Source organism: Laccaria bicolor, genomic scaffold (assembly GCF_000143565.1).
Source record: "Laccaria bicolor S238N-H82 LACBIscaffold_55 genomic scaffold, whole genome shotgun sequence".
In the NCBI taxonomy this organism is placed as follows: domain Eukaryota; kingdom Fungi; phylum Basidiomycota; class Agaricomycetes; order Agaricales; family Hydnangiaceae; genus Laccaria; species Laccaria bicolor.
Window position 1 is genome coordinate 310,523 of NW_001889926.1, and position 23,509 is coordinate 334,031.

Genomic DNA, 23,509 nt, shown 5'->3' on the forward strand with positions numbered 1-23,509 from the left:
GTTCAATTACTCGGCCTAACGCTAACCCAAGCAAGTTTGATATGCCTACCACACCAAAAATCGTAATCAGAGCGCTTCATAGCCAATTTAAACTCAACGACTCTACACTGTAACGACCTGTACGTCCAACAGTAAAATTTCCAAAACGTCACGTCGGTTCCTGGCCATCCACTGGACCACACACAAAATTATGGTCTCTTCAACCAGAGCCATCAAGACCGTCCCATCTTGTATCTCTACCCCCAGCATTGAAAACAAAGTCTTCATAACAGAGTAAAATTTATCAGAGTCCTCCTCTGAGAGTATTTCCACCAGATTCGCTTCTGGACGCGGCTTATGACTTTTTGGGGGTGCGCGCAGGATGCTAGTCCACCGCTCCACAATAGTTCCTGTCAATTTGCGAATTTCAACGGCAATGGGATGTGACAAGGGCGAATCATCCTTCAAAAGACGAAAGACGCGGTGGGCACGATCATACTCGGATTTGAATTCCATTGCACCGTTCACGATAGAATCGAACACGAGTTTGAACTTATGATCCTCTGAATCTTGGGAGGGTGCCGAATTCGCTGTAGGAGGCGGCTTGCTTGTTAATTCTTTGAGAAGCGCACTGTAGTCCTTTTTTCTCCGTTGAGAATATGGGTCTTTCGACGCGGTAAATGCCCGGACCGTGTTGAGTGCGGATACAGGGGAGCAGAAGGTGAGAGACCCGTTAGGGTTGACGTTTAGCATGATAACTTCGTTTATTTCGTGAGTTTGGTGCGCCGTGAGTTTGGTTATTTTGAAAGTGAAGAGGTCGTTTTGAGCTTTGGGCGTCGCCCGATAAGCTGCTAGTGCTGCAGCGATCTCTTGTAATCCTTTTCCATCTTTAGCAGAAGAAAAATCTTGGCTCGTCGAATACTGGGTATCAGCTTTTTCTAAGGAGATGTCGGACAAAGAGCTCTGCGCCATTGCTCTCAACCCGGGGAGTTGTAACAAAACGTTCCTCAGGATGATGGCGAGCTGCGGACTGATGACGCAGAGGCGATGTGCACCCGATTCTCCCATGATAAGACCTTCCCACAGTCCAAACCCGTTGGTACCCAGCACAAACTCTTCTCCGTCCGCAGCCTCGCAAATGCCCAAGAAGTAGGTGTTTGATATGCTTTCATATTCCATGGCATGCCAATTCTCAAAGTCGGCGTCGACTTGGGTTCTGAGAATCATTTCCGCCAATTTTGCAGGCCCGTATTTTTTTTTGAGTTCCTCTGCGGTGGAAATGATAGCGTGATGGGGAGTATCAAGATAGTAACGCATGCCAAATAGCCACACGTCAAAATCGTGTTCAAAGCCTTTTTTTTCTTTGAATTTACGGATCCAGGTAGCGAGAGGCGCGTTTTCTGGGTGGTCCTGCGAAAAATACGAGGCAACTTGTGTAGCTTTGCGATAGTGTAGAAATATGAATTTGCGCAATGTTTCGAGTTGCTTTCTTTTAATGGTGATTTCCCTCTTGGGGCGAGCGTCGTGGATTTGATTGATGAGGTGGGCGGCTTTAGCTTCCAGCTCGGAGAATTTTTCTTCGATGTAATTGACGTTGGTGGGGTCTCCGACGTCTTTGTAGAGGTTCATCTCCCCGTATGCCTTCCCAGCAGGACGACGGTCCAGAACCCCCTTTTCAACATCGTAGAATGAGATCGTATCGATCTCTGGTACTGCACTCCCAGCCTTCTTGGCTGCTTTGTAGGCTTGTCGCTTCTGATCCCTCCTGATCCGAGTCGTATCACGATTGAGCAGAAGAATGCGCTAACGTATCGTAGAGCACGCACGTTTTTGCCACCGAATCCTCAGGTTGGAATCGACGTAGAATGAAGCGTGGAATGTAATGTTGGTACTGATCTTTGGATACTCTTGGGGTACTTATGGTACAGAAGCTCAGCGCTGAGCTTCTGTAGATGTTCCAGCGCTCAGCTCCCGTGACTCATGAACGACAGGCGCTTAGCCGTCAACAAGAACAAAGTGGCCTTATCTTAGTCGAAAGCGTCAGGGAGGCCTGAGAGGGAAGGGAGAGCCGAAAGAGTCAGATGACTGCTAAAATTGAATATTATATTGATCACTCACTTTCCTCACTGAAGGCAGTGAATCTACGGTCTACCTCCATGTTGAACGTTAAATGTTAAGCGCTAATCGATAATTTTCGATGTGAGCGGCGAGTGCTGCGATCTTTCGGCGTTGTTCAAGAATCAAATTTCGTTGTAATCATTTATAACTTGTTTAGCGTGCTTTCCCGTGTGTGTAGCTCCAGAAATGAAGCATCAAGTGAAAAAGACTGTGACGAATCTTTGGTGCTAGCCTGGCGCGAAGAAACATTTGACACGTGAAATTTCTATGTAGGCACGCGACAACTATCCCACGCACGTTTCATCTCTCCCATAACGTCCAAACGTATTCAGCTCACTGCCAACGATGGCCAGCGGTCCCGAGGCGCAAGATGCCCTTTTTGACAAGCCTACTGACCGTGACGTCCCACACCATCTAGCGCGAGCGACGTTCCGCATGGACTTTCCCCCATCCTACGTTATCGTTGGCGTTTACAGGCTGTGTACGGACAAGAACCTCTACAAACCAGCTTGGGACAAGTGTAAGCACGCGGCGAGGCGCGGGGCAATTGTTGGCATCGTCTGGGTGCGTATCTTCGTTGTTCTTGTTCTTGTTCTTGTCTTGTACCATGGTTAACCGGCTTTGAAGGCTACCCTTACCTTCGGGATCCAGAAGAAGATTATAGAGATTTTCCTAGCAAAGTACACTAATTTTTGAACTTTTCGACCTTAGCTGATGTTCATCAGTTCGCCGCGCATCACTGGCTTGTCGAATGATACGATGTTCGGGTATAAAATACCCTTCAACATCCATACCTGTTCGTCTCTTCCCCTTTCCCTTCCTCACCCCTCTTGTTTGACTCTATTACAGACGCCGCCGTCCTCTTACTCGGCTTTCAACTGACTCAAATACTTCGCTTCTTCCTCGCCCGCAACATGCGCATCGCACGAGACAGGGCATGGGACCAAACTGTCGCTTCAAGAGGTAAAGGGCCCGATTTTTGGCAACCATACGTGGAAGAGTGGGAACACCCGCCTGTGGTTGAGAGATCGGAGTTGGTGAAGCGTTGGTTTGGTGGGTGGTTTGGCCTTTTCGTGATTAAACGTGGTATGTTCGGTTTTGTTCTCTCTTAATCGTACAGGGTAACTCATCATGGAGATAGTCATCCTGATACCCTTCAATTTCTACCCGTTCATCGGAATCATCATCTCGGCGTGGTTTAAGGCGTTGGGAACTGGTCATATACTACACAGACGTGTACGCGCTCACCCATCCATCCGCTCCATCCTTGATCTCTCACCCCCGTGCAGTACTTCGAAGCGAAGAATATGACAGAGGATCAAATCTCGGTGTTTATAGAAGAAAGGAAATGGGAGTACCGCTGTCCGTCGTTGTCCTTTCGTAATATTCTAACTCCCCAACTGACACCTACGTAGCATTTGGATTCGCCGCTGCCCTTCTTGAGGGTCTCCCAATTATTGGACTAGTGTTCACCATCTCCAACCGTGTTGGTGCAGCTATGTGGGCTCACGGTCAGTGCGTTTATTGCAAAAAAGAGACCAGCTGAAGATTTGTTTTTGTAGATCTTGAGAAGAGACAACATTTCGTAGCAGAAGGCGGCTTGACGTTGAAGAAAGACTGAAATATGCTTGTACGGGTTCATTGTACGACTAAAAGACATTCTTGTCCGGGGACTCCAGTGAGGCATGAGAACCCTGCACTACTCATTGGGTTGCACGTTGCCTCCTCAAGCTCACCTGTTTACGACAGAGCGAATGCACTTCTACATACATAACGCCTCCGACCAGCGAGGCCGACGGATCAAGTTACTGAATATGAAATCCTTGCTCGTCGGGCGAGGAGTTTGGAATCAGGCTCCCAGGGAATTGAGTAATGCAGCTGAAGCTTGAGCTTGAGGGTGCGCTTGCAAGAGAGGGGTGAGTGGTGAACAGGCCGCATGTAAGGTGTTGATCATGTGGTCTTGGGGCCTGAGAGTACTGAGCGCTGAGCTTCTTTATGTATCGCGGTTGATCCGACGAGGAACTCCGTCTCGGATTGTAAGTAGGGTGTGACGGATGTGAGGTCCGAAGTGTCGGAGTTAACATCACGTCGTATCGATCCTTGCAGAGAGCGCCTCATGTTCACTTACTCTCTTCAAGGTAAGCCACCCTCCGACTCAAATCAGATTCCGAGTTCTACAAGCTGATTTATCTACTTCTCATCTCATCGACTCCAGGCACTTGACTTGACTTGAATGGCGGTGGATACGTCAAACGCACATCTCTCCAGGCAAAACGGAATTCCACAGGTTCCAAGACGCTCGGGCACCTCTAAGACCGACACAATGCTCGCAGTATCCGACACCATTGTCTCGACGCTGAAAAATGTCGGAACATTGAGCGGGTTACCTTTTATCCAAGAGGCCGCCTCGGTGGCTCTTACAATCCTTGAGATAATTCAGGTATTGCTCAATTATACTTTGTTTCGTAACCGAACGCTGACGTGGCATTTCCCTGCAGAATGTTCGGCAGAACAAGGACGAGTTTCGTCGATTAGCGAATGATGCGTGTGAGATAACGTACGCGGCGGCTCTCATGTGCAATGAATACGAGAAAAGGCGTCAACCAATTTCGGAAACGACGAAGAAAGATTTGGAAGAGCTCGTGAGGTCACTATCTTCGCCACCCGCTTCAATCCTCGCCTAATTTTTCTTTATACGAAGGAAATTGAAGACTATTGAACAATACGCCAACGAGAGCATCCAACGCAAATGGTATTGGAAGTTGGCACGTAACAAATCTGACCAGGGCACGATCGCTGCGTATCGTCAGGACCTCAATAGTTCAGTTTCCCTCTTCGGGGTACGTTTTACACCATCCAACTAACTATATAATCTCACGTGGTTTGTGATTTCGCCTAGTTCCAATCCCATCTGACCATCCGCGAGGCAGTTGCAAAACTCGAACAGCAAAGTGAAAAAATCGCACAACAACAAATCAAAATTTTACAAGAATTGAAGGATCAAGAGGTCCGAAGATCCGAAGAGGCGAGGGCCACAACTTTGTTGGGCAAAGAAGAAGCACCAAAGGCGAGGCAGGGAGTGACTCCAGGTTCTGGAAGCCGATCTGTCTCGCCCCTCTCAATCAATCAGAACGTTTGGGGTCTCCGTCATACCGACTTCGTTGAATCCCCGACTTCTCAAATCTCTTTTAACTCAATCGCAGGGAATAAGACGAAAACGAATAATTCTACGACGATTACGAATAACAATTCTGGGAATACCCGCATCACGACGATCTCGGATTCGAATAATGACAATTCGGTCCGACATTATGGTGCGTTCGTTCACTAAAGTATTCAAATAATTTGAGCTTTGATGTTATAGGGAATCACCGCCGTGGGTCAAGGAGGTAACAAGAACACGCCCCATTCCAGTCTTATCTTTGGTGTTTCCATTTCAACCTGGCAGCGTACTACCTACTATTAATTACGCAGAACTATAGAGAAGTCAGGAATTACCATTAGAGTTGGTTTGTCACGGTGCACTGGTGGGGCTCTATCTACTACAGGCATTCGAGGTCTGCAGATACGACGTCAACAGGTTCCGTTGGTGTCTTTCAAAAGCGTATACTGTAGTCGTAAATAATTGTAGAGAGATATTTCTTCCAATTGACCAGAAGGGCGTACTTTGGAATATCTGTTTTGCTTGCAGACAAAAAATATCACTCCCGATGGAAACAATATATATGAGTCGACCCAGGTTCGAACTGAGGACCTTCTGTGTTAACGGGACATTTGAGTTATCCAATGTTAGACAGATGCGATAACCAACTACGCCATCGACCCTGCTTTGGGGCATCTAGTTGAAGTTATTCGCATTGTGACCAGTTGACTAGTGCTAGTGAATTGTTGGCTCTGTGGAGATGTCCCATAAATTCAAGAGAGTATTTCACTACGCAATTTATACTCATGTCGACACCCTGGTTCCGACGAAGCCCTCACATATTGGGCATGATTAGACCCCGAGCGCGGCACTGAATGAAAACGATCCAAGCACAGCCACCGATATTTTCTTGTTATCAAGTTCACTCAATATGGCAAAGAAAGCTGCAGCCCGAAGCCACGCATCCAAATCCGAGTCGAAAAACGCCCATCTCTCTTTAGTTCTGGCAGCTGCTCATGCAGTTCTAGGTATTCTTCATCGAAACGATCTGCCCTGCGCAGTCTTTGGAAGTTTGGCGTGTAAGATGTACGGAAGCGTTCGGTGTCCCAAGGTGCGTCCCCTTTGGCTTCCAAGCCCCAGGCCTGAAACAGAGGATAATAGGACGTAGATCTTCTCGTCTTTCCGCCGTACCAAACCGATACCCTTGCGGAGGACATCAAACGCCTCATCGTCGACAGCTCTCCCCGGCACTTCTTCCTCACACTCCCACGAGACCCCGCAGCAACGTACAGGATTCTCCACTTCCGCGAGCTTTATGGAGGCCCGGACTGTAAAGTCGACATCCTGATTCCGGGGATTATGCACCTACCCTCCATCCATAAATGTCGCATTGTGTTCCGCGAGAACATTCCCTTGCTCCCTTTCGCTTTTATCCTTCTACACAAGCTGCAAGGATGGGATGACCATCGGAATTCAGAGGAAACGCACAAGAAGGGGAAGCAGCACCAGGACGCAGGCGATTTGAGGCGGATGATGGCGTTGGCGAGCACCGAAATTGGAATGACGGATTCGAGGGGGGAGCGCATAACGATATGGGATGACGAGGAATTGTTTGGAGAGGAATTTATGCGGTTAACGCGGGAGAGGGTGGTGCAATACTGCAAGGCGTTTCCGGATCGGAAGGATGGGTGGGAAGCTCTTGGATTTGAGACTGAAGGAGCCCTTGAGTTGAGAGTGGGGGTATTAACGATTGTCGACGCGGAGAAGGACTCTGAGTCACCGCTTCGGACATCTTTAAACCTGGGGAACCGCGAGGCGCTGCAATTTGAGGTTGAGGAGGCTATCGAGTTTCAATTGGGGGCCTTGACGATTGGCGACGTGAAATAGATTATGAGAGGTTTCAAACATGGGAGGGGAAGTCGGCCGTTGGATCAAGTAGAGGATTGGCTTTGGCACAGAGCATGAGCGATACCAGCTAATATTTAAGTATATCGTAACCTATGTACGCGTATGAGAATAAACCTGTCGAGGGAGTGGTAGGGCTAGCCTGGATAATGGTCTCTGTCTGTTGGCACAACGTATTGACTTGCCGAGAGCCCGTTCTCCACTAGATCCCGCTCGTCATATGCGGTAATCGGTCGATTGACACTTTCATTCTTGCAGGTCTTGAACGTTTGAACATCCATGAATTCAACTGGGAACAGTCCCGCCTTAGTCCGAACTTCCATAGCTGATAAACAAATAGAGGTCGCGACGTTATACAACTTGTCACTGCCAAGTCACTGCGTCTTCACGCCTTTGACCATGAAACAATGATGATTGACCGTGAACGTTGTACGTGATTCGGAGAACAAGAATTAAAAAGGGCTTCGCCATTTTTTACTCATTTGTTATCTCACTTGTTATATCATTTTTTAGACGAGATGAAAAACGGGCCTAGAAATGAGATGGAAAACGGCCGGAAGACATTGGTTTTTCAAAATATGCGTGACGTCGCTTTTTGACGCGTTTATTCATCGTCTTCGGCGTTTATGGCTGTCCTTTTCATAATTGCTACAACCTCATCAAGTTCACATTTTATAAAGGCAGTCCAAAGGCAGTCGAAAGATGAAGCGATCTTATCTCACCGTACAGCCACATTCGCACGACAGGAGCCGTCGGATTTCTCCGGAGAACACCTTGAACCAAACTGCTTCTGCCAGGCTGCTGCCCTATTCCAACGTCCGCCAACATCAGCACTCCTTCCTGGCCCAAAGGCACGCTCAAGAGCTCAAGAGTCTCAAGGACCACATTGGCTAGATTTTTCCGGCGTAAACACGTGCAAGTTGCTCTGCCACGAAACTCAAAAGCTTGACAAGCGTACCCCTCAACACTCTGCCATGATTGACATGAATGGAGACCTCGGTCACGGGACAGATCATTTTAGAAGAGATTTTAACGTTGATGGGGGAAAGTCCTCGATGTCAGTGTGAAAAACTGATCAAACAACGCTGTCGATGCCAGAAGTCCAGAAACTTGAACCTGGTGATGGCGCTTGAAGATAGGTACCGAGTTCACAGCTGTGTCGTTCTGCATTTCCTGCTAATATTTGTCTTTTGAAGTGGTTTTCTTTTCAGTATGTGAGTATCTTCGCAGAAATTTATTCGGGGCGTGTGTTGACGACATTCAAGAGCGTCATAGTTCACTTTTCCTGATACCGGGGCGTCTAGGGTGTCTAGGTCGAGGCCCGAACCTACATTACATAGCTTCCCACTGTTCAAAGTTTTGACAGCGAGGATTTACCGAGTGTTCCACGGCCAATACAGACCGAAGATCGGCCGCCTTAGTTAAAGCCTTGACGGAGGGAAGGAGCAACAGCAGAATCCCCACGTTCCTCTCTGTCTGTCTTCTGGGAGGAGAGCCGCACCCAATCAGAACTGAACCACCTCCAATTTTCAAAGGTACTTTGGTCTTTTATATTTTGGAACCCAACAACTCGCCCTCCGAAACGGAATTCACAAACCAGTCTCACAGCAGCCGCAAGGGCCGATCATCTCCTCGCTATCTTACTCTCGGTTCTGCTTTACTCTCTCAGCCACCCAAAACTTGCCTACCTCGTCTATAACTTGAAATCGCTCATCGTTAACTTGTTAGAACCCCACTTTCCGCCTTCTCAATCCCGTTAACATGACGTCTATCGCCGCCCTCATAGAAGCCCTCACGAAATATGTGGCTTCAGCGAGAGTGGTGACGGTATGTATAGTATTATCTAATTCTAGGCTTGCTCGTTGAATGCTGTGGATGATGCGTGTAGTCTTTTGACGGTCAGTCGTTGCTTAAGCGTTGATTGTGGAGTCCCTATATGAATATTGACGACATTCCATATAGTTCTGGGCGTCACAATCTTCGTTTATGATTACTTCTTAACGTTAGGAATGGAGGTCGAGTTCGTGTGGTCATCAAAATGGGGCTTTATGAAGGTGCTTTATCTCCTCCAACGATACTTGCCGTTCTTGGACTCTGTCTGTTTGTGTTTGATGCGTAAGTGCATGACGAATCTCCCTCTGTTTTCCACCTTCAACTAATTGGTTTTGATTATCGTCAGATCAGTTGTCAGCAGACATCGATACGAGGGTCTGTCTTATCGTTGAAAGCGCGCGCGGTTGTATGCGCCCCTCTTCTACAAGTAGTTTCATGCCGCTAATTTGGACCTAGGGTTGATGATCATTGGTTTCGCACTTTCGGAACGTACGTCGGTCGGTTCCTTCATTGTCCGGGCCTATGTAATGTTCAATATCTTTAGTGATTCTGACGCTGCGCGCATGGGCAGTGTGGGAGCGGAGTATGAGGGTCGGGATATTCCTGTCCGTCCTATTCACCCTCACCCTTGCGGCAGAACTGGCCGTAACGAGGCTTTTCCTCCACGGTTTACGTTGTGCGCCCCTTCTTCTTTCTTGTCGACTGCCATCTCTGATGGCGTTGGCACAGTCAGTGAAAAACCTTATCCAGAATTTGTTGGGTGTTTTATAACTGGCGCAAATCACCTGGTGTCTTTCAATTGGATTGTTTTAATGATATATGAAGCTGGTTTGTATCTCCTCTGATCGTTGACGCAACTAATCCGTTTTTTTCAGTGACGTTAGTATTAATGATAATTCCTGCAATCGCTGCATGTGAGTTCTGTGAATTTTACACTCCACGATTAACCCTGCGCTAACTTATCTCTGCCTTCTAGACAGAAACGGAGGAAACATTCCTTTTTATCATGTCATTTATAGGGACGGTGAGATACAGCAACTTCCTCTGCGAAATCGTTCTAAAGCCTCCTTTCTCTAGGATTAATGGTATATGTATACTTATTCAGTAAGTAACAGTCGACCATTATTCCTTCACAACCTCTACTTACTGGGCTGTCGACATTAGCATTTTCAATAATAAACGTCGTTGTCGTCAACACCCTTCCCGTAAGACACACAAATAATTTGCGCTACCGACGGCGGCTAAAATGGTTTCACAGGAAGAGTATATCGATCTGCTCTCATCGTACGTCTTCCCTTCATTCAACTTTGCACCGCACTTATCCTTGGGAAGAGTGGAACGTGTACTCCATTCAATGTTGACCAGCAGAGTCATTCTTGAGGTTCGGCAATATATATCCAGGCAATCGGCATGGAAAGATGGGCTTACAGATCTCCAAATCGATCTCGACGCCAGCGTTCCAGAAAAGCGGTTCCGGAGACCGCATAATCGTGGCCCATTGGCAGGAGAGAGACGGACTCCACGCTAAGATGTACAAATACGATTTCTCTAAATCTATTTTATAGCCTGTTTGCGATATCGGGAAGTGTGGCCACGACCAGATGGGTAACTCGACACTAATTTGTCCAGCATACCCCAAATTGAAAGGAACGGTACGTCTGGGCTGTAGCGTTGGATCTCGTGGTTATTACTCGGAACGCTTCTCATGTCGCTGCGTGCAACAAAGTCCCACAAGGTTGGTGGCGGATTCCAGCCAGTTTCAACTCATGAGTTCTTCGGCGCGGATTAGAATTTTTGTGATTTCGACAACAAGTCAGGATATTCTTGTCCACTCTATTTACACTTACGCTCACAGCAGCAATAGCCGTGATGGGGCTTTTCCATCATGGGCTAACACTGCACCCCTTTTCTTTCTTGTCGACTGCCTACTCTCATGAAGTCGACACAGTAGGTTTCTCAGCGGTATTGGTGTTGATAATGATTCTTGGAACAGCATGATGAATGCAACGCTAATCGAGGCCTGTCTTTCCCCCTGCAATCTTTTCTCGTGGCACCTATGCCGACTCTTCTTTCATCGTGCGTCCGCCCGACGGCAAGAAGAGTCAGCAAGTTGGAAGAGCATTTATGAATAAAGGATACACCATTGCTGTACATATGTTATCCATTGCAAAATGTCGAATTCTGAAGAAAGATTGTGTTCGAAATTCATGCCATTTTCTGAAATCCTCTGCATCATCGACAGATGAGCAGCTGAACTTTGAGAAAAAGGTAGAACCCGAATAAAAAGGGAGGGATCCCCCGACGACACAAGCCGGTAGTGCAGTAGCAAGGTCATCGTGTCCAAGGGGTGCAAGCAGAGCCCAAGGAGCTGGGGCGGCAAAAATTAGATAACCAGAAATGGAGGCGGTGCCTCCATAATAGTGGTTAAACTATTAAGAACAGATACTACACTTGATCTAAGCCAAAAGGCCAGAGTGGTGAAGAATAGAGGCGGTGGGCGATACGTATTTATAGGAGGGCAGGAATGCGCACGGACCAGCAGCGCCATGCGGCATTTGAATAGCCCCCATTTGAAATTGTAAGCATGTTTCTGGTGTATACGACGTACGTACATTGAGGACCTATGTAAGGATGGCAAGCAAGGCAGTCTGTGTAAATTGCGTAATAGGCTTCCATAGCGCTGTTTTATGAGAAAGTTCAGGCTTGAGGTCAAGCTTGGTACGAGTGCTAAGAGCGGAGTTTGTCCCGTCGGCGATGGAATGTGGCACTGCCTCATGGCCCCAAAGGCCCAAACCTGTTCTCGCCACCGGCCAGTGTGCCAACTTGGTGCCAACTACGGTGTAAGTGAAGCGCCGCGCAGCTTTGACAGCCTCACTGCAATTCACCGGGCCATAATGGCATTTATCTTTCATTACGCTTCCCTTTCTAAAGTTCCACTTTCTGCCTTTGCTCCTCCACCACATTGTTTCCCAAACATGGATTCACCATTCTCTGAAAGCCCTAAATCAAAGGACTCACCAAAGTTACCAGATACCACTGACACGATGTCACCTCCAACACAACACCCAGATTTCTGGTTCTACGACGGGTCTATCATTCTCTCGGTCCACACCACCATGTTCCGTGTCCATCAGACAATCCTATCTAACCACTCCGAATTCTTTGCTGGTCTTTTTACGGTACCTCAGCCATCAGGAGAGGCTGTCATCGATGGGTGTCACGTCGTACCACTATACGACAAGGTTGAAGATGTCGTGGATCTATTAAAAGCAGTTTATGACCCATCGTACGCTTCTCATATCCTCTTCCTATCAACCCTCCACTGACTCTCCCCCAAGCCACTTCGACAGCCTCCCACCAGAAGCAGAACTAGACCCCCTGCTGGACTTTATATCGGGCATCCTCCACCTTAGCACCAAATACGTCATCCGTTCCCTCCGGCAACGCTGCATCTCCCTCCTCTCATCCAAATTCCCCACCACATTCAAAGCGTACAACACAAAAGTCGCTTCTAGCACCCACGAACGATTCAAATCAGACTCGGTCATGCGTGCCATCAACCTCGCTCGTGAGAACGAAGTCCTTGAAATTTTACCTTATGCATACTACTGCGTCGCGCGCGTAAGCTGCCGGAGGATGCTCAGGCACAAAGAAACAGATATCGATTGGCAGACAAAGGCTACCTGTCTCGTTGGCAGGGAACGCCTTCAATGGGCAGAGATGAGCATGTCTCATTCGTTCCTACTCGCTTTCCAGCGTTCCCCGCAGTGCCAGTCTCTGCTGTGCGCCCATGCGAGAGGACCTCATGCGGAATGGCATGTATTGGAAGCTGCAAAGGCTCCGAACCCGCTTAGGCAGTATACAAGGTGGTACCAGCTTAATGTGTGTCCCGAGTGTGTGGCTCATTGTCAGTCGGAGCATTTGAAGGGGAGGAAGGAGGTGTGGGATAAGTTGCCTGATTTCTTTGAGATGCCGACGTGGGACGAGTTGAAGTCGACATAGGATGCGTAGATGTATGTTTGGACAGGTATGTCGCTGCTTCTGGAATAGTGTATCTAATGTGTATACATACCCTCATGTAATTCTCTTTTCGGAAATTCTTTTAGATCGCTCTATCCTCGCAGGAACGAACAAGCAAGTCGATCTTCCAAATTAGTCCAGTAATTAGATCTGCCGGTTGGTCTCTTCTCTTTTGAACAGTGGATCGATTAGAAACCCAGTGAGAGACCAATTCGCTCCTCTTCCATTCGAAAGTGAATGACTCTTTACCTTCTCCAGTTCTCCGCCTCACGTTCCAAAGGAGAGTAACGAGACGATGACTCACTCTGCTCGTCCCCGTCCTCTTCTTTTTTTCTTTCAACCGCGAGACGGAAGATGTGATCAGGATGTGATGGGAAAAAAGCAATCACATAATAACGACGGGGGCAATATGAGATTGGATGCTGATGTCGTCAATACCCACATATCTCTTCTGTGCCATTCTGTTCTTTCTCAAGAGTAGCTTCGACGGCAAATCCTAGGTGGATAATTCGCAATGATCAGGTGTGTTGACTGGCCGCTTCCCTTTCGAGTCCTTGATCTGACTGGAAACTTAGCGTATTTGATCCTTATATGCGCGTAATCATGTGTGTAATTGGATTATGGAAATCCTTCTCTAGTAATCTTGTTCTCGATACCGACCACGAACAACGAAAAAGCAAGTCGAATACAGGTCTTCCTGACTTAAAGTCCGGGCAAATAATTCATTGATCCAAAACGAAATAAAAGTCCCTCACTTCAAAGCGCGCAATTTCTCAATCACGTCTTGAATATGCGGCTGGTTCCACTCTCCACTCCAGCCTTGTCTCCGCTCCTTCCGAATCACACCTCCATTAATTTCAGGAGGAGCCAAGTGGGTCGGGTCAACAGTGACCAATTCGCCCCTCTTCCATTCCAACAACTTGCCTCTCTTCCATTCTAGCTCTTTCCTTTCACAATCCAGATCGTCTACCATTTCTCCCAATTTCACCCCCTCGCCTTCCGAAGGAGAGTAACAAGAAGACGACTCGCTCTCGTCATCTTCCTCTTCCTCTTCTCCCTCCTTCTCGTCCTCGTCCTCGTCCTCTTCAACCACAAGGCGGAATGGATGTGATGGGAAAGAAGGGTAATCGCAAACTGGCGAAGGGGGCAAGCAAAAGATGATGGGAGATTGGATGGTGTCGTCGTCAATACCAACCGATTTTCTCTGCGCCGAGCTGTTCTTCCTCTGAAGTAACTTCGGCCGCGTATCCTTCGTCTCGCGCTGAGATTCCGTGGCCTTGCGCTCCATCGCCTTCGCCTTCTTCGCATGGAGCCACTTGACCTCCCTCCGAACCTCCTTCCTCAAATCCGGCAGCGATTCACTGGAAGTTAGCTGACCCGGGCGATGTGAAACGCCGTAGTCCTCCGATTTATTCTGAGGGTGAGACTGTCCCTTCATGTAAATGCCCGGTTTTGAAAACCGTAAGCTCGGCTTTTTAGTGCGAGCCTGGTACCAGGGGCAAGGGGGCGGTTCGGTGGAGGTGTCGATGGAAGACTGTTCCGAGAGGACTACCCAGTCTTCATTGATATTGCTGTTTCTATGGTTGGTTGTGATGGGGAGGTTCGCTATTTCCGAGTAAACTTCATGACCTAGGGTTCTGGCGAGCTTAACCATGCGTCTCCGCCGCTGTTCTTTCTCAGAGGGCATCGCGCGGTATCCCGTTATAGGGGAGATGGGTGTTAGAGGTATGCTAGGCTTGTCGAGGAGGGGTGGAGGGATGTTGAGAGATGATGACCTTGGGCGGCGCGTGCTCTTTGGCGGGGGTGCGACGAGGTTGAGTGGCGGGGGGATGTATTGCCGTTTTCCCTTGGTCATGGGATCGGAGGGAGGCTCGAAGGTAATGTCGTCGTTGGAAGTGATGTTATCTCGTCCTAATGTTTTGGAAATGATATCGTCTCGTCGTAAGAGCGTTCGGACGGGAGATGGTGTGGATAGTTCTGAGGGTGGGGGTCGAGAGACTCCGCCGTGGGATTTTAATGAGCGTAAATACTCGGAGGATGGTCTTGTAGATGTGGACTGTGTTTTCGTCCGTCTGTGAGGTTGGGCCGTTTTCGCAAAAAAAAGTTCGCTTTCCCTTGAGGACCCCACTCTCATGTCATGTGGTGAAGAAATTGAATGTGTATAATAGGCCGATGACAGTTGCATGGGAATCGAGGAGTGGGTCGGGATAGATTCGATCAATGTTTGTACTGGCAAAGGATAAGTGGTGGAAAAACACGGAGAAGAAAGAGAATGGATCATGGTTATATAGCGCTGTGCGGCGGTGATGAAGTCGTCTTGAAAAGGTCTCGTTCGCGTCAACTTCGTTAAGAAGCCTCAGAAGAAGCGCGATACCCGCGTACGGGGAGCTTTTAGTTTCGGCGTGGGCAAGGATACAATGATCCGATGTTACACCAGTGATCTACCGACCGTCGAGTTCATTGGTGCATATGTGTGTTTTACGGGGTACTATACCCGACAGGGCTTGTGAAAAAAACAGGGGAGAAGGAAACGGGATGAGAGCGAATAACAATTGCGCACTGAGTGTTCAATTCCTAACGCTTGAGCAGAAGAAGAGGCAATGGCCCGCCTTTGCAAAGCTGAATCGTCGTAGACCACAGTCATCGTAATCTCGTCATCACCAAAGGCTCCGGAGTCCGCACATCTTCAAGAGAAGGTGGGGACGCGCGATTCTACCAAACGGATCGTGCACCCAAACACAATAGCCTGGTGGACGCAAAGAGGCAATCGTCGGAAACACTTCGAAGACGATTCTAATAATTGTCGGTTCCGAGTGTCTTCCCTCTCGTAACGCGATGAATGTATTTCTCAGGCCGAACCTCCCCAACGCGCCGAAGCAAAAAAAATCCAAGTGTCTTGGAGGTAAGACGGTTGTCGTCTGTTGTCGTCTGGCCAGACACCTCCAGGCTCCAATATTTTCAAACGAAACGTCGGTCCGACTCATGATGATTACAATGATCAAAAAGTGGCCGTCAACCGACCTTGAAACAATCGACAGGGTGATAACGTCCTGGGATATCCTAGGCGTCGATCGTGGGTATATTGGATCTTCGATCACTGATCACCCTTACCAAACTTCGAAGGATGCAAGAAATTTGCAGGGAATTGTTGTTGGTGATTTGATGTTGGGAGGGTTGGGACTTGGACGGGCAAATTTAGCCTTTGTGGATGGATCCCAGGTCGATACAGATGACAAATGGACTTGACGACTCCAGGAAGGCAGAAACTATACTTCGAACTACGGTCTGGGTCGATCTCGTGGTTATTGTATGATTCTGGAAGAGTGGAAGCGTTACCCTGGGTGCGGTAGACGGCAGGCGGGACGAGTGCGCCCACATTTTTCAGTCTGAGTACGGGAGAATGGGGACAACTTGGGGAGCTGGCGGAAGCTGAAGTCCGTATATTTTCGACAGTGTGAGTTGTTTTTTTCGACGAAAAGGCGTGAATATCAGCCTTGGTGTTCTAGAAATCCGCCTTCCTAGCGTAGCTGCTGCGATCGCAACGTAGAGGTAAAAGAAGCAAGGGAAGGAATATCGGATTGTGACGCTGCGACTGTAGTGGCCCTCCCCCGCATTTTGTAATAGGGATGGGCCACTTGGAGCGTGTCATATGTCAAGTTCCACGAACGGCTAGAAATGACCTTGATGGGTTTTCCTGCGTCACACTCATCCAAGGACGTGCGCACGAATCCCGTCTCCGCTTCAGGATCGGGCAGACCCTGGAGATCCTCAACCTTATTGCCATAGAAGAAGTAGAAGCCCAACGTTGTCTATGTGGGCACTGCAAGATCTAGAGGCGGCTGTGGAACGCAAGATTCCGAGAATCTGGAGGAACACAAGAATATTGGTCACTTTGTTAGAATCCAGAAGCGCACTTCCCGGAGCCCGAGATCAACGGCAAGTCCCAACTATATACAACGCGAACCATGGGAGGACACCCGCTGGTGAATTCGGTGGGTTGTTGACGTTTACTCTTCAGCCCTTAGTCGATGAACTGGTGGCCGATGTAGTTTGGTGTTTAGGGAAATTGGAAGGGTGGTGAAGACTGTCGGGCGGCCCAATTAACGCCAACCCGTCTCCTTTACATGTCCGCGTAATCGACTGCGAATTAATACCTGATTGCGAACGCGACGTGATCTTCAGATCAACTTGGTGAAAAAGGGGGAGTCGTAGGGGTGACAATGAGAGGATAGGGATGCTGACGTGCCCAAAGCGACAACGATGAGGGTGAAGGTGGTAGTGTGGAAGGGTGAAGGCGCAATACAAATGATACGATGGTCGTAGACCTGACTATGACGATCGGAGCCAAACGCTGATAGAGACGGATTAGGTAGGCATTGGACGATGGAAGGACGACAATGAGCGTAAACAAGGGGTACTTGAGAGAACCTACCTCCAGCAACATATGGATTTCGTATCATTCTGCTATTCCTTTTTCTACTTCCTTCGCGAGTGGCGATCCTTCCTGCAATAGTCAACGCAAAGGCATCAGGAATCTCGGTGGATGGGTGCTTACGGAGTCGAATAGGTGTCTCGTTTAAAACCATAAAAGGGCGTAGACACCCGCATTACAATTTCAATGAGATACATCCCTCTTGGGCTCAACTTGAGCTTCGTGAAAGAGTTGAGATCAGCTCATTTGTATGCTGCCCTAGGCCTCGAGTTTCTGACAAGAAGTCAAGATACGAATCCTCAGGCCTCAACTATCAAGGTCTTTAGATGAAGATTTGGAGCACGCAACGGCAAATCTTCGGGGATTGGGGGAGATGGCGTCCATCAAGCGTCCATTATTCGAAATAGCGCCCAAACAGTGATCAGAAATGTTTTCCCACCCCTGGTTCTTCGTTGCACAATTTTCCTGTCACCTCTGGCCGCTCTTTCATTATAAATCTGAATGATCTAATCGGCCCTCCTCCAATTACCTTCGACGGAATTTTGGACAGCACGATTGAAACGCGTTGGTGACCTGCCCGACGGTTCGTTCCACTTCTTGTGTTCACCTGAGGCTGCTGGGAGTTATCGCTAGGAGCATATGACGTATCCACCTCCAGGTGCCTGCATTTTGCGCTTTACTTCCGCTCGCGCCATGCAATAGAACGAAAAAAAATTATGTCATCGCTCTCATTCATAAAGGCTTGAACATATAGGTTGAAATCTATCCACCTGGGATCCACGGCTGCTATCAATTTAACGTCATCTTCATCATTGGGTTTCCCTCACCTACACCATCTTTGTCTCGCTTAAGGACTGAGAAATCCCCCAAACCTCAGCCGTAGACTTTTACATTGCTTACCACGACTTCCAGTGAGTAAATTTACAACTTTTAATTGTGGCAGCAACGAATTTGGTATACCTATGCTAATGTCAGGAAAGGTTAGTCGTGGGATCTGGATATACGAGGTGAAACTCAGACGAACGGTGTGTCAGTCAATTCAACTTGATGCCGCATAACATTCTATGCCTTTTGTTCTCAGTTCGCCCAAGGAGCACCCGAGCAATGGTGAGTTTGGACAGCAGTGAGGGGGGGTGGTGAGGCAAAATGTAAGTAATGATCACCATTTCCTGCAGAAAATGAGATGCGAGTCGTTTTTTGTGGAGATGTGGTTGGGTGGCCACCAGATCACGGTGCCAGGATGCTCGTTCTCCGCAAGGCCACCCCATCCAAATCGGGCATACCCGAGGCCACCATTGCCGTTCGTTTAGTGGCCCCCATTGTCCCCATGCCACAATTTTCTCGTTGACGCGGGATAACACTCGGCCACCGTGCCTTGCCATCGCCTATAAAATGACTTGCCCTATCTGTGACAAACTACCCACACAATCTTTCCCCCTCACCAACTTCAAAATTAATTTGAATGTCTATCATCAAGCCCTATCCCCTCTCCGCCACGTCGAGGGTCTTGTTCTGGGTCCCAAGTAGAGAACCAGACTTCGCTGACAGCCTGACGATACGCCCCCCTTCACCAACCTCATCGCTAAGGGCCTGCTTTGTTCGTTCGAGACCAACCTCGCTGGCCTGGGGGTCTCAGGACGATTTCTCCAACCTCAATTTCTCGCAATTCGCCATGCCACCGGGATCCGACTCGCCTTCCTCGAGCACAGACAGTTTCCACAGCGCTATCTCTAGTTTTTCGTCTATGGACTTTGAGGGGAATGGCGCGAACACTGGCTGTGTGGTGGTTGAGCCTGTCAACCAAGTGGACGACATTGCAAAAGGGTTGAAAGAAGCGCTTCATCAGTTGGGCCGGACCCGACGCAGATGTTACAGCCACTCTGATGTCCATCCGACATTCACGTCGGCGGCGAGCAGGTGCACTCTAACGCCGTTGAAATTTTTGGGGCGATCTAGAACTCAAGCTCGTACCGCGGTCCCTTGCACGCCTACTTCTACCGGCCATGATACTGAGGTAGAGACAGACATTATAATTGTCGACAAGCAGGGGAATAGGACGACTCGTACCTGGAAGGGTCTCAGGAAAGGTGTGTCGAGCATTTTGACGAGGAAGGAAAGCGTCTCTTCAAAGCCGAAACTCGACGACTCTGCCACTCCTCCTGCTTCTGTAAAGAATGGGCGTTCGAGACCCTTCATCTTCACTATTAGGCGTCGAGGCACTATAGGTTCCACTCCTGCTCAGCCCTCTTCCTCTATCGACACTTCCCCTTCTACTTCCGATCCTCCTAGACCACGTCGTGTCCTTGCTAAAAAAAAGAGGGTTCACGCGCTTAAGCTCGCTACCGCAGTGATGGAGCCACCCGTAGTTGATCCCACATCACAGGTGCCCATAGCCTTACTCGAGGGTGCAAAGCGCGCAGAACTCCCAACACAGGCCGTCATGACACGCGCAGACCTCCGCCGCTCCCGCTGCCGTTCTCGATCGCTGTCGTCCTTACGAATCAGGCCCGACTCATTTTTCTTGGGATATGGTTGTGAGGGCATGGATGAGGGCATGGATAAGGAAGCGGCGGAGGCAGTCGTTGATATAGCTACCATAATGGGTGGGGCGTGTGTGTGGACATATGAGGCCTATCGCTGAAGAATGATTGGTCTACTGGGCCAAGATACTTCCTTTCCTTGGCGATTTTTTCTCGTCGTACCCATGATTATTATTCTCTAGTTTGATATGCCTTATGCCTTATGCCAATCGCGGACACCTATGTATACTTTCACTTATTCTTATGCATCCCCCCTTTATCTCGAATGTCAGCATGCAAGCCGTTTGACGTGGACTGTCATGCGACTTTTCAAACATTGCGGCGAGCAGAGCCAGCTTCTCGTAAACAGTATCTCCGCGAAGATCGCATATCATTTGAGGTGTTACAGACATCGTCGAGAACTCAGAAAAGTACAAAATACAGTGGTCAGGAACACCAAAGGTCAATGCTCCGTTTCCTCCCAAGTTCTCCCAACAGTCTTCACCAAATCCGCCTCCGTCACTTGCTTCCCGCTCGAGAAATACCCAGCTGCGATCTTCGCATCGATCTCTACGCGAGAGTCGGGTGGGATGAGATGATCTGTTTGAAGACTTCAGCATCTTATACGCAGATGAAAAGTTCGAGGAAACGTACCGGGGATATCATATCGTTTCAGGATCGGGATACCGCTCTTTACAATGGCGTCGTATTTCCTGATATGCAATATTAGCCAGTAAGAGGGGCGATAAGGGAGTGACACATACATATCGCTCATAGAAACCATATTATCCACCTTCTGAATCCCCAACCAGTGTAGCACGTCGGGCATGAGAGCTTGGAACCGCATATCCTTCACGCCAGCAATCATTTCAGTCGATTTGAAATACTTGTCTGCCGAATCACCGCCGCGTTTGCGCAAGTTGTAAACGAGATACCTGGAGCCGTGAGGTTGGGAAAAAGGAAGATAAGAGGGGAACGACGTACTTGGTTACTTCACCAAGAGCGCGGCCTTCTTTGCGGAAGTAGACAACAACTCCGACGCCACCTGTAACGCAAAGTCAGATAGCAGGACAATGATGATAGAAATTGCTTGCCTTTCTGCGCGCAACGGATACACTCTTCGATTGCGTATGTCAGGTAAGGCTTGCAAGTACATATGTCGGAGCCGAAGACGTCAGAGCCGTTACCTGATGAAAGGTGTCAAAACGCATGTGAGAAAAGAATTCAGTTACAAACATTCGTCGTGAACGCGCAAAGTGAGCTCTTTGCTCTGATCGGACATGAAGGCAGGGTTCCCGACTATATTGATGCTTGAGACAAAGATTCGGGGAGAGGAACAAAGGAACATACATATGTAAACTGTAAGGCCTCCGATTGGAGGTAGGAAAACCTTGATGTCAGGACGTGTAACGAGTTCAGGGTACATTCCTCCCGTGTCTTCGAAGAGTGCTCGGCGAAGAAGAGCCTCTGAGCTATTCAATGACTTCAGAACGAGTAAAGACGAAAAGAGACGATGACATACATTCCAAACCGTTCAGCCACTCCAGGAAGGTACCACACCGGTTCAACCGCGGCCTTACTAACCGTTGCCTCCACTCCTGGATACGCATCACTCGGAGTCCCATCCACATTCATCACCGGTCTACTCTTCAAGAGGATTGAGCCATCTACCTCAATATCACCCTTTCTGGCGGCGTCATCCAACTCGCTCATCTTCAAGTGAGCCTTGGTGACGGCGATACTCGGCCTGATATCCAAGCCACTTTCGACCTCTTTCGCAAAGACGCTGGGAACGAGATGGCCCCAAGGATCGAACGAGACGATTTTGGATGGATCTGACCATGTGGGATTGGGTGGAATGTCGACGGGTGGCTCTGTCTGGGAGTAATCTGGTTTATGGGTGGGGTTAAGAGTGCCCATGGCAATAGAGAGGGCGCGATAGATGGAGTAAGACCCAGAGTGGGCGCCAATGGCATTGCGCTGCTTGATGCTGGACGGTAGGCGGGAGCAAATGACCGGTCCACGCTCTATGGAGTTCTCTACACCCCAATGGAGAGGATGTGGCGCAATTCCGTGTTGATCAGGATAAGCTGGAACCGAGTTAGAGTATTTGTGAGGTTGAAATTACAGCTATGACGTACTAGTGAGGTTGACACGGCCTGGATACAACAATTTCTCCCGCACCTTGTCCGTCAGAGGTGCTGACACTGGGGTGGATGCCGTGCGAGGGGTAGCCGACGCTAAAGCCACACGTTGGGCGATAGGTGATGTTGGTGATGACGGAGTAGAGCTAACCGACTGTGCGTCCGACACAGACCGAACGTGCGTGCTGATCTTCGGTTCGAGAGGGGTTGAGCCCTTGCCACTAGAGATGGCGTCCAACTTCAATTCACAATGGTTAGCGATGGCCAGGAATTCGTCCTGAGTGATTCCAACTGCTTACCTTGGCTTGCATCGCCTGCTGCGATACTTGCAGGGACTGCAGCTGCGCAAGGATCTGGGTCAAAACGGCGTCGGAGACAGACATATTTGAGGGGATGGTATAATCCGGGGAAAAGGAAGGAAGAAAGAAAACATTTCCGCTGTGGCTTTTGTACGTTTTGGTAACGAGGAAGAGGTGAGGTTAGTCGGAGCTTGTTTCGGAGCTATGTCTTGGCCATTATGTCAGCACGCACAACACATGACCTTATGACGTCACGCGATGGTAAGCAATGGAGGGAAATCGGCTTTCTCACCGACAATCACCAGCAGAAACTATACTTTTTGGCGCTCTGTTGTGCAATTGTTGTTCCAATGTTGTCCAAGATACCTTTCAGTTGTAATTTGAGCCGTGGGCGGAGCTCCTTGACAGGAATTTGTTCCTATAAGTGATATGTCGGACATACAACTAAAAAGGGACTCAAAAGGGACTTCTTCCTTGCTATCACTACTTCATCTGTGCTTCAGTGAAAAAGAAGCCACATTGGTGCCATGAAAGTTGACTAGGACGCGATTATGTACGATATCACGGGTGGGACATTTTGCAGTTTTTCGCCGTTCCTCATCACCACAGCTACATCCTAACCGTGGACCTTCTCTGTAGCGGCCGAGACTTGACACGAAATGACGTCCGATTCGCAGACGCATGTGGCCGGGACTTGTAGTCGGTCTCACTGGCAGGGAACATCACCATAAACATTGATAGTTGGCATCTGTAAACGGGTCTTCAATGCATTACGCATTATAAGAACGTTAACTATACCGGCATCTCTCCAAAAGCCACACAACCCTACCCCGAAAACCAGCTTGAAAAGAAACCTATTACATAAACCGCCCGTCAGTCCCAATCAATGCTGTATTCTAACATACGGCAAGTATCACGAGCAAAGTACAACAAGAGCTGAACAACAATGAGATGTATATGTACGTGGTATGTGCGAGGAACCAAAAAGGGTAGGAAGGAGAAATAAAAGAAAGAAGAAAAAAAAAGGGGAAGAAGATACTAACGTCTGCGTTTACTTCCGCCAGAATTCGACACCTTGGGCTCTGGCTTCGAATGGGCGTTAGCCTGCAATGCCCTAG

General features: G+C 48.7%; 9 protein-coding genes across 9 annotated transcripts; 6 read left to right on the forward strand and 3 right to left on the reverse strand.

The window, feature by feature from the left end:
• Positions 1-102: 102 nt before the first annotated feature.
• LACBIDRAFT_333801 (uncharacterized protein) lies at positions 103-2,137 on the reverse strand (the record flags this gene model as incomplete). Its single annotated transcript, XM_001888488.1, has 3 exons — positions 103-1,744; positions 1,806-1,956; positions 2,098-2,137. The coding sequence occupies 3 exons, from the start codon at positions 2,135-2,137 to the stop codon at positions 103-105; spliced, it is 1,833 nt and encodes a 610-aa protein (XP_001888523.1).
• Positions 2,138-2,423: 286 nt separating this feature from the next.
• On the forward strand, positions 2,424-3,948 carry LACBIDRAFT_295691 (uncharacterized protein). Its single transcript, XM_001888425.1, has 8 exons — positions 2,424-2,661; positions 2,725-2,777; positions 2,823-2,893; positions 2,947-3,183; positions 3,239-3,333; positions 3,387-3,459; positions 3,513-3,608; positions 3,660-3,948. The coding sequence occupies exons 1-8, from the start codon at positions 2,443-2,445 to the stop codon at positions 3,716-3,718; spliced, it is 903 nt and encodes a 300-aa protein (XP_001888460.1). The 5' UTR covers positions 2,424-2,442; the 3' UTR covers positions 3,719-3,948.
• Positions 3,949-4,330: 382 nt separating this feature from the next.
• On the forward strand, positions 4,331-5,490 carry LACBIDRAFT_312922 (uncharacterized protein; the record flags this gene model as incomplete). Its single annotated transcript, XM_001888426.1, has 5 exons — positions 4,331-4,537; positions 4,596-4,744; positions 4,799-4,937; positions 4,997-5,411; positions 5,462-5,490. 5 exons carry the CDS (start codon positions 4,331-4,333, stop codon positions 5,488-5,490), a joined length of 939 nt encoding a protein of 312 aa, XP_001888461.1.
• Positions 5,491-6,170: 680 nt separating this feature from the next.
• On the forward strand, positions 6,171-7,126 carry LACBIDRAFT_312923 (uncharacterized protein; the record flags this gene model as incomplete). The annotated part of the gene is made up of 2 exons (XM_001888427.1): positions 6,171-6,350; positions 6,401-7,126. 2 exons carry the CDS (start codon positions 6,171-6,173, stop codon positions 7,124-7,126), a joined length of 906 nt encoding a protein of 301 aa, XP_001888462.1.
• Positions 7,127-8,905: 1,779 nt separating this feature from the next.
• Positions 8,906-10,338, forward strand: LACBIDRAFT_312924 (uncharacterized protein; the record flags this gene model as incomplete). The annotated part of the gene is made up of 12 exons (XM_001888428.1): positions 8,906-8,971; positions 9,033-9,042; positions 9,107-9,259; positions 9,324-9,383; positions 9,434-9,466; positions 9,522-9,653; positions 9,707-9,805; positions 9,853-9,891; positions 9,954-10,001; positions 10,055-10,081; positions 10,142-10,261; positions 10,310-10,338. 12 exons carry the CDS (start codon positions 8,906-8,908, stop codon positions 10,336-10,338), a joined length of 816 nt encoding a protein of 271 aa, XP_001888463.1.
• Positions 10,339-11,561: 1,223 nt separating this feature from the next.
• On the forward strand, positions 11,562-13,088 carry LACBIDRAFT_295693 (uncharacterized protein; the record flags this gene model as incomplete). The annotated part of the gene is made up of 4 exons (XM_001888429.1): positions 11,562-11,581; positions 11,679-12,263; positions 12,316-12,598; positions 12,650-13,088. The coding sequence occupies 4 exons, from the start codon at positions 11,562-11,564 to the stop codon at positions 12,977-12,979; spliced, it is 1,218 nt and encodes a 405-aa protein (XP_001888464.1). The 3' UTR covers positions 12,980-13,088.
• A 660-nt stretch (positions 13,089-13,748) lies between these two features.
• Positions 13,749-15,278, reverse strand: LACBIDRAFT_312926 (uncharacterized protein; the record flags this gene model as incomplete). Its single annotated transcript, XM_001888489.1, has 1 exon — positions 13,749-15,278. The coding sequence occupies one exon, from the start codon at positions 15,276-15,278 to the stop codon at positions 13,749-13,751; it is 1,530 nt and encodes a 509-aa protein (XP_001888524.1).
• A 3,613-nt stretch (positions 15,279-18,891) lies between these two features.
• Positions 18,892-20,235, forward strand: LACBIDRAFT_295694 (uncharacterized protein; the record flags this gene model as incomplete). Its single annotated transcript, XM_001888430.1, has 1 exon — positions 18,892-20,235. One exon carries the CDS (start codon positions 18,892-18,894, stop codon positions 20,068-20,070), a length of 1,179 nt encoding a protein of 392 aa, XP_001888465.1. The 3' UTR covers positions 20,071-20,235.
• Positions 20,236-20,411: 176 nt separating this feature from the next.
• Positions 20,412-22,475, reverse strand: LACBIDRAFT_312928 (uncharacterized protein; the record flags this gene model as incomplete). The annotated part of the gene is made up of 10 exons (XM_001888490.1): positions 20,412-20,548; positions 20,603-20,661; positions 20,713-20,883; positions 20,933-20,993; positions 21,043-21,135; positions 21,185-21,247; positions 21,299-21,420; positions 21,471-22,038; positions 22,090-22,330; positions 22,392-22,475. 10 exons carry the CDS (start codon positions 22,473-22,475, stop codon positions 20,412-20,414), a joined length of 1,599 nt encoding a protein of 532 aa, XP_001888525.1.
• Positions 22,476-23,509: the final 1,034 nt, after the last annotated feature.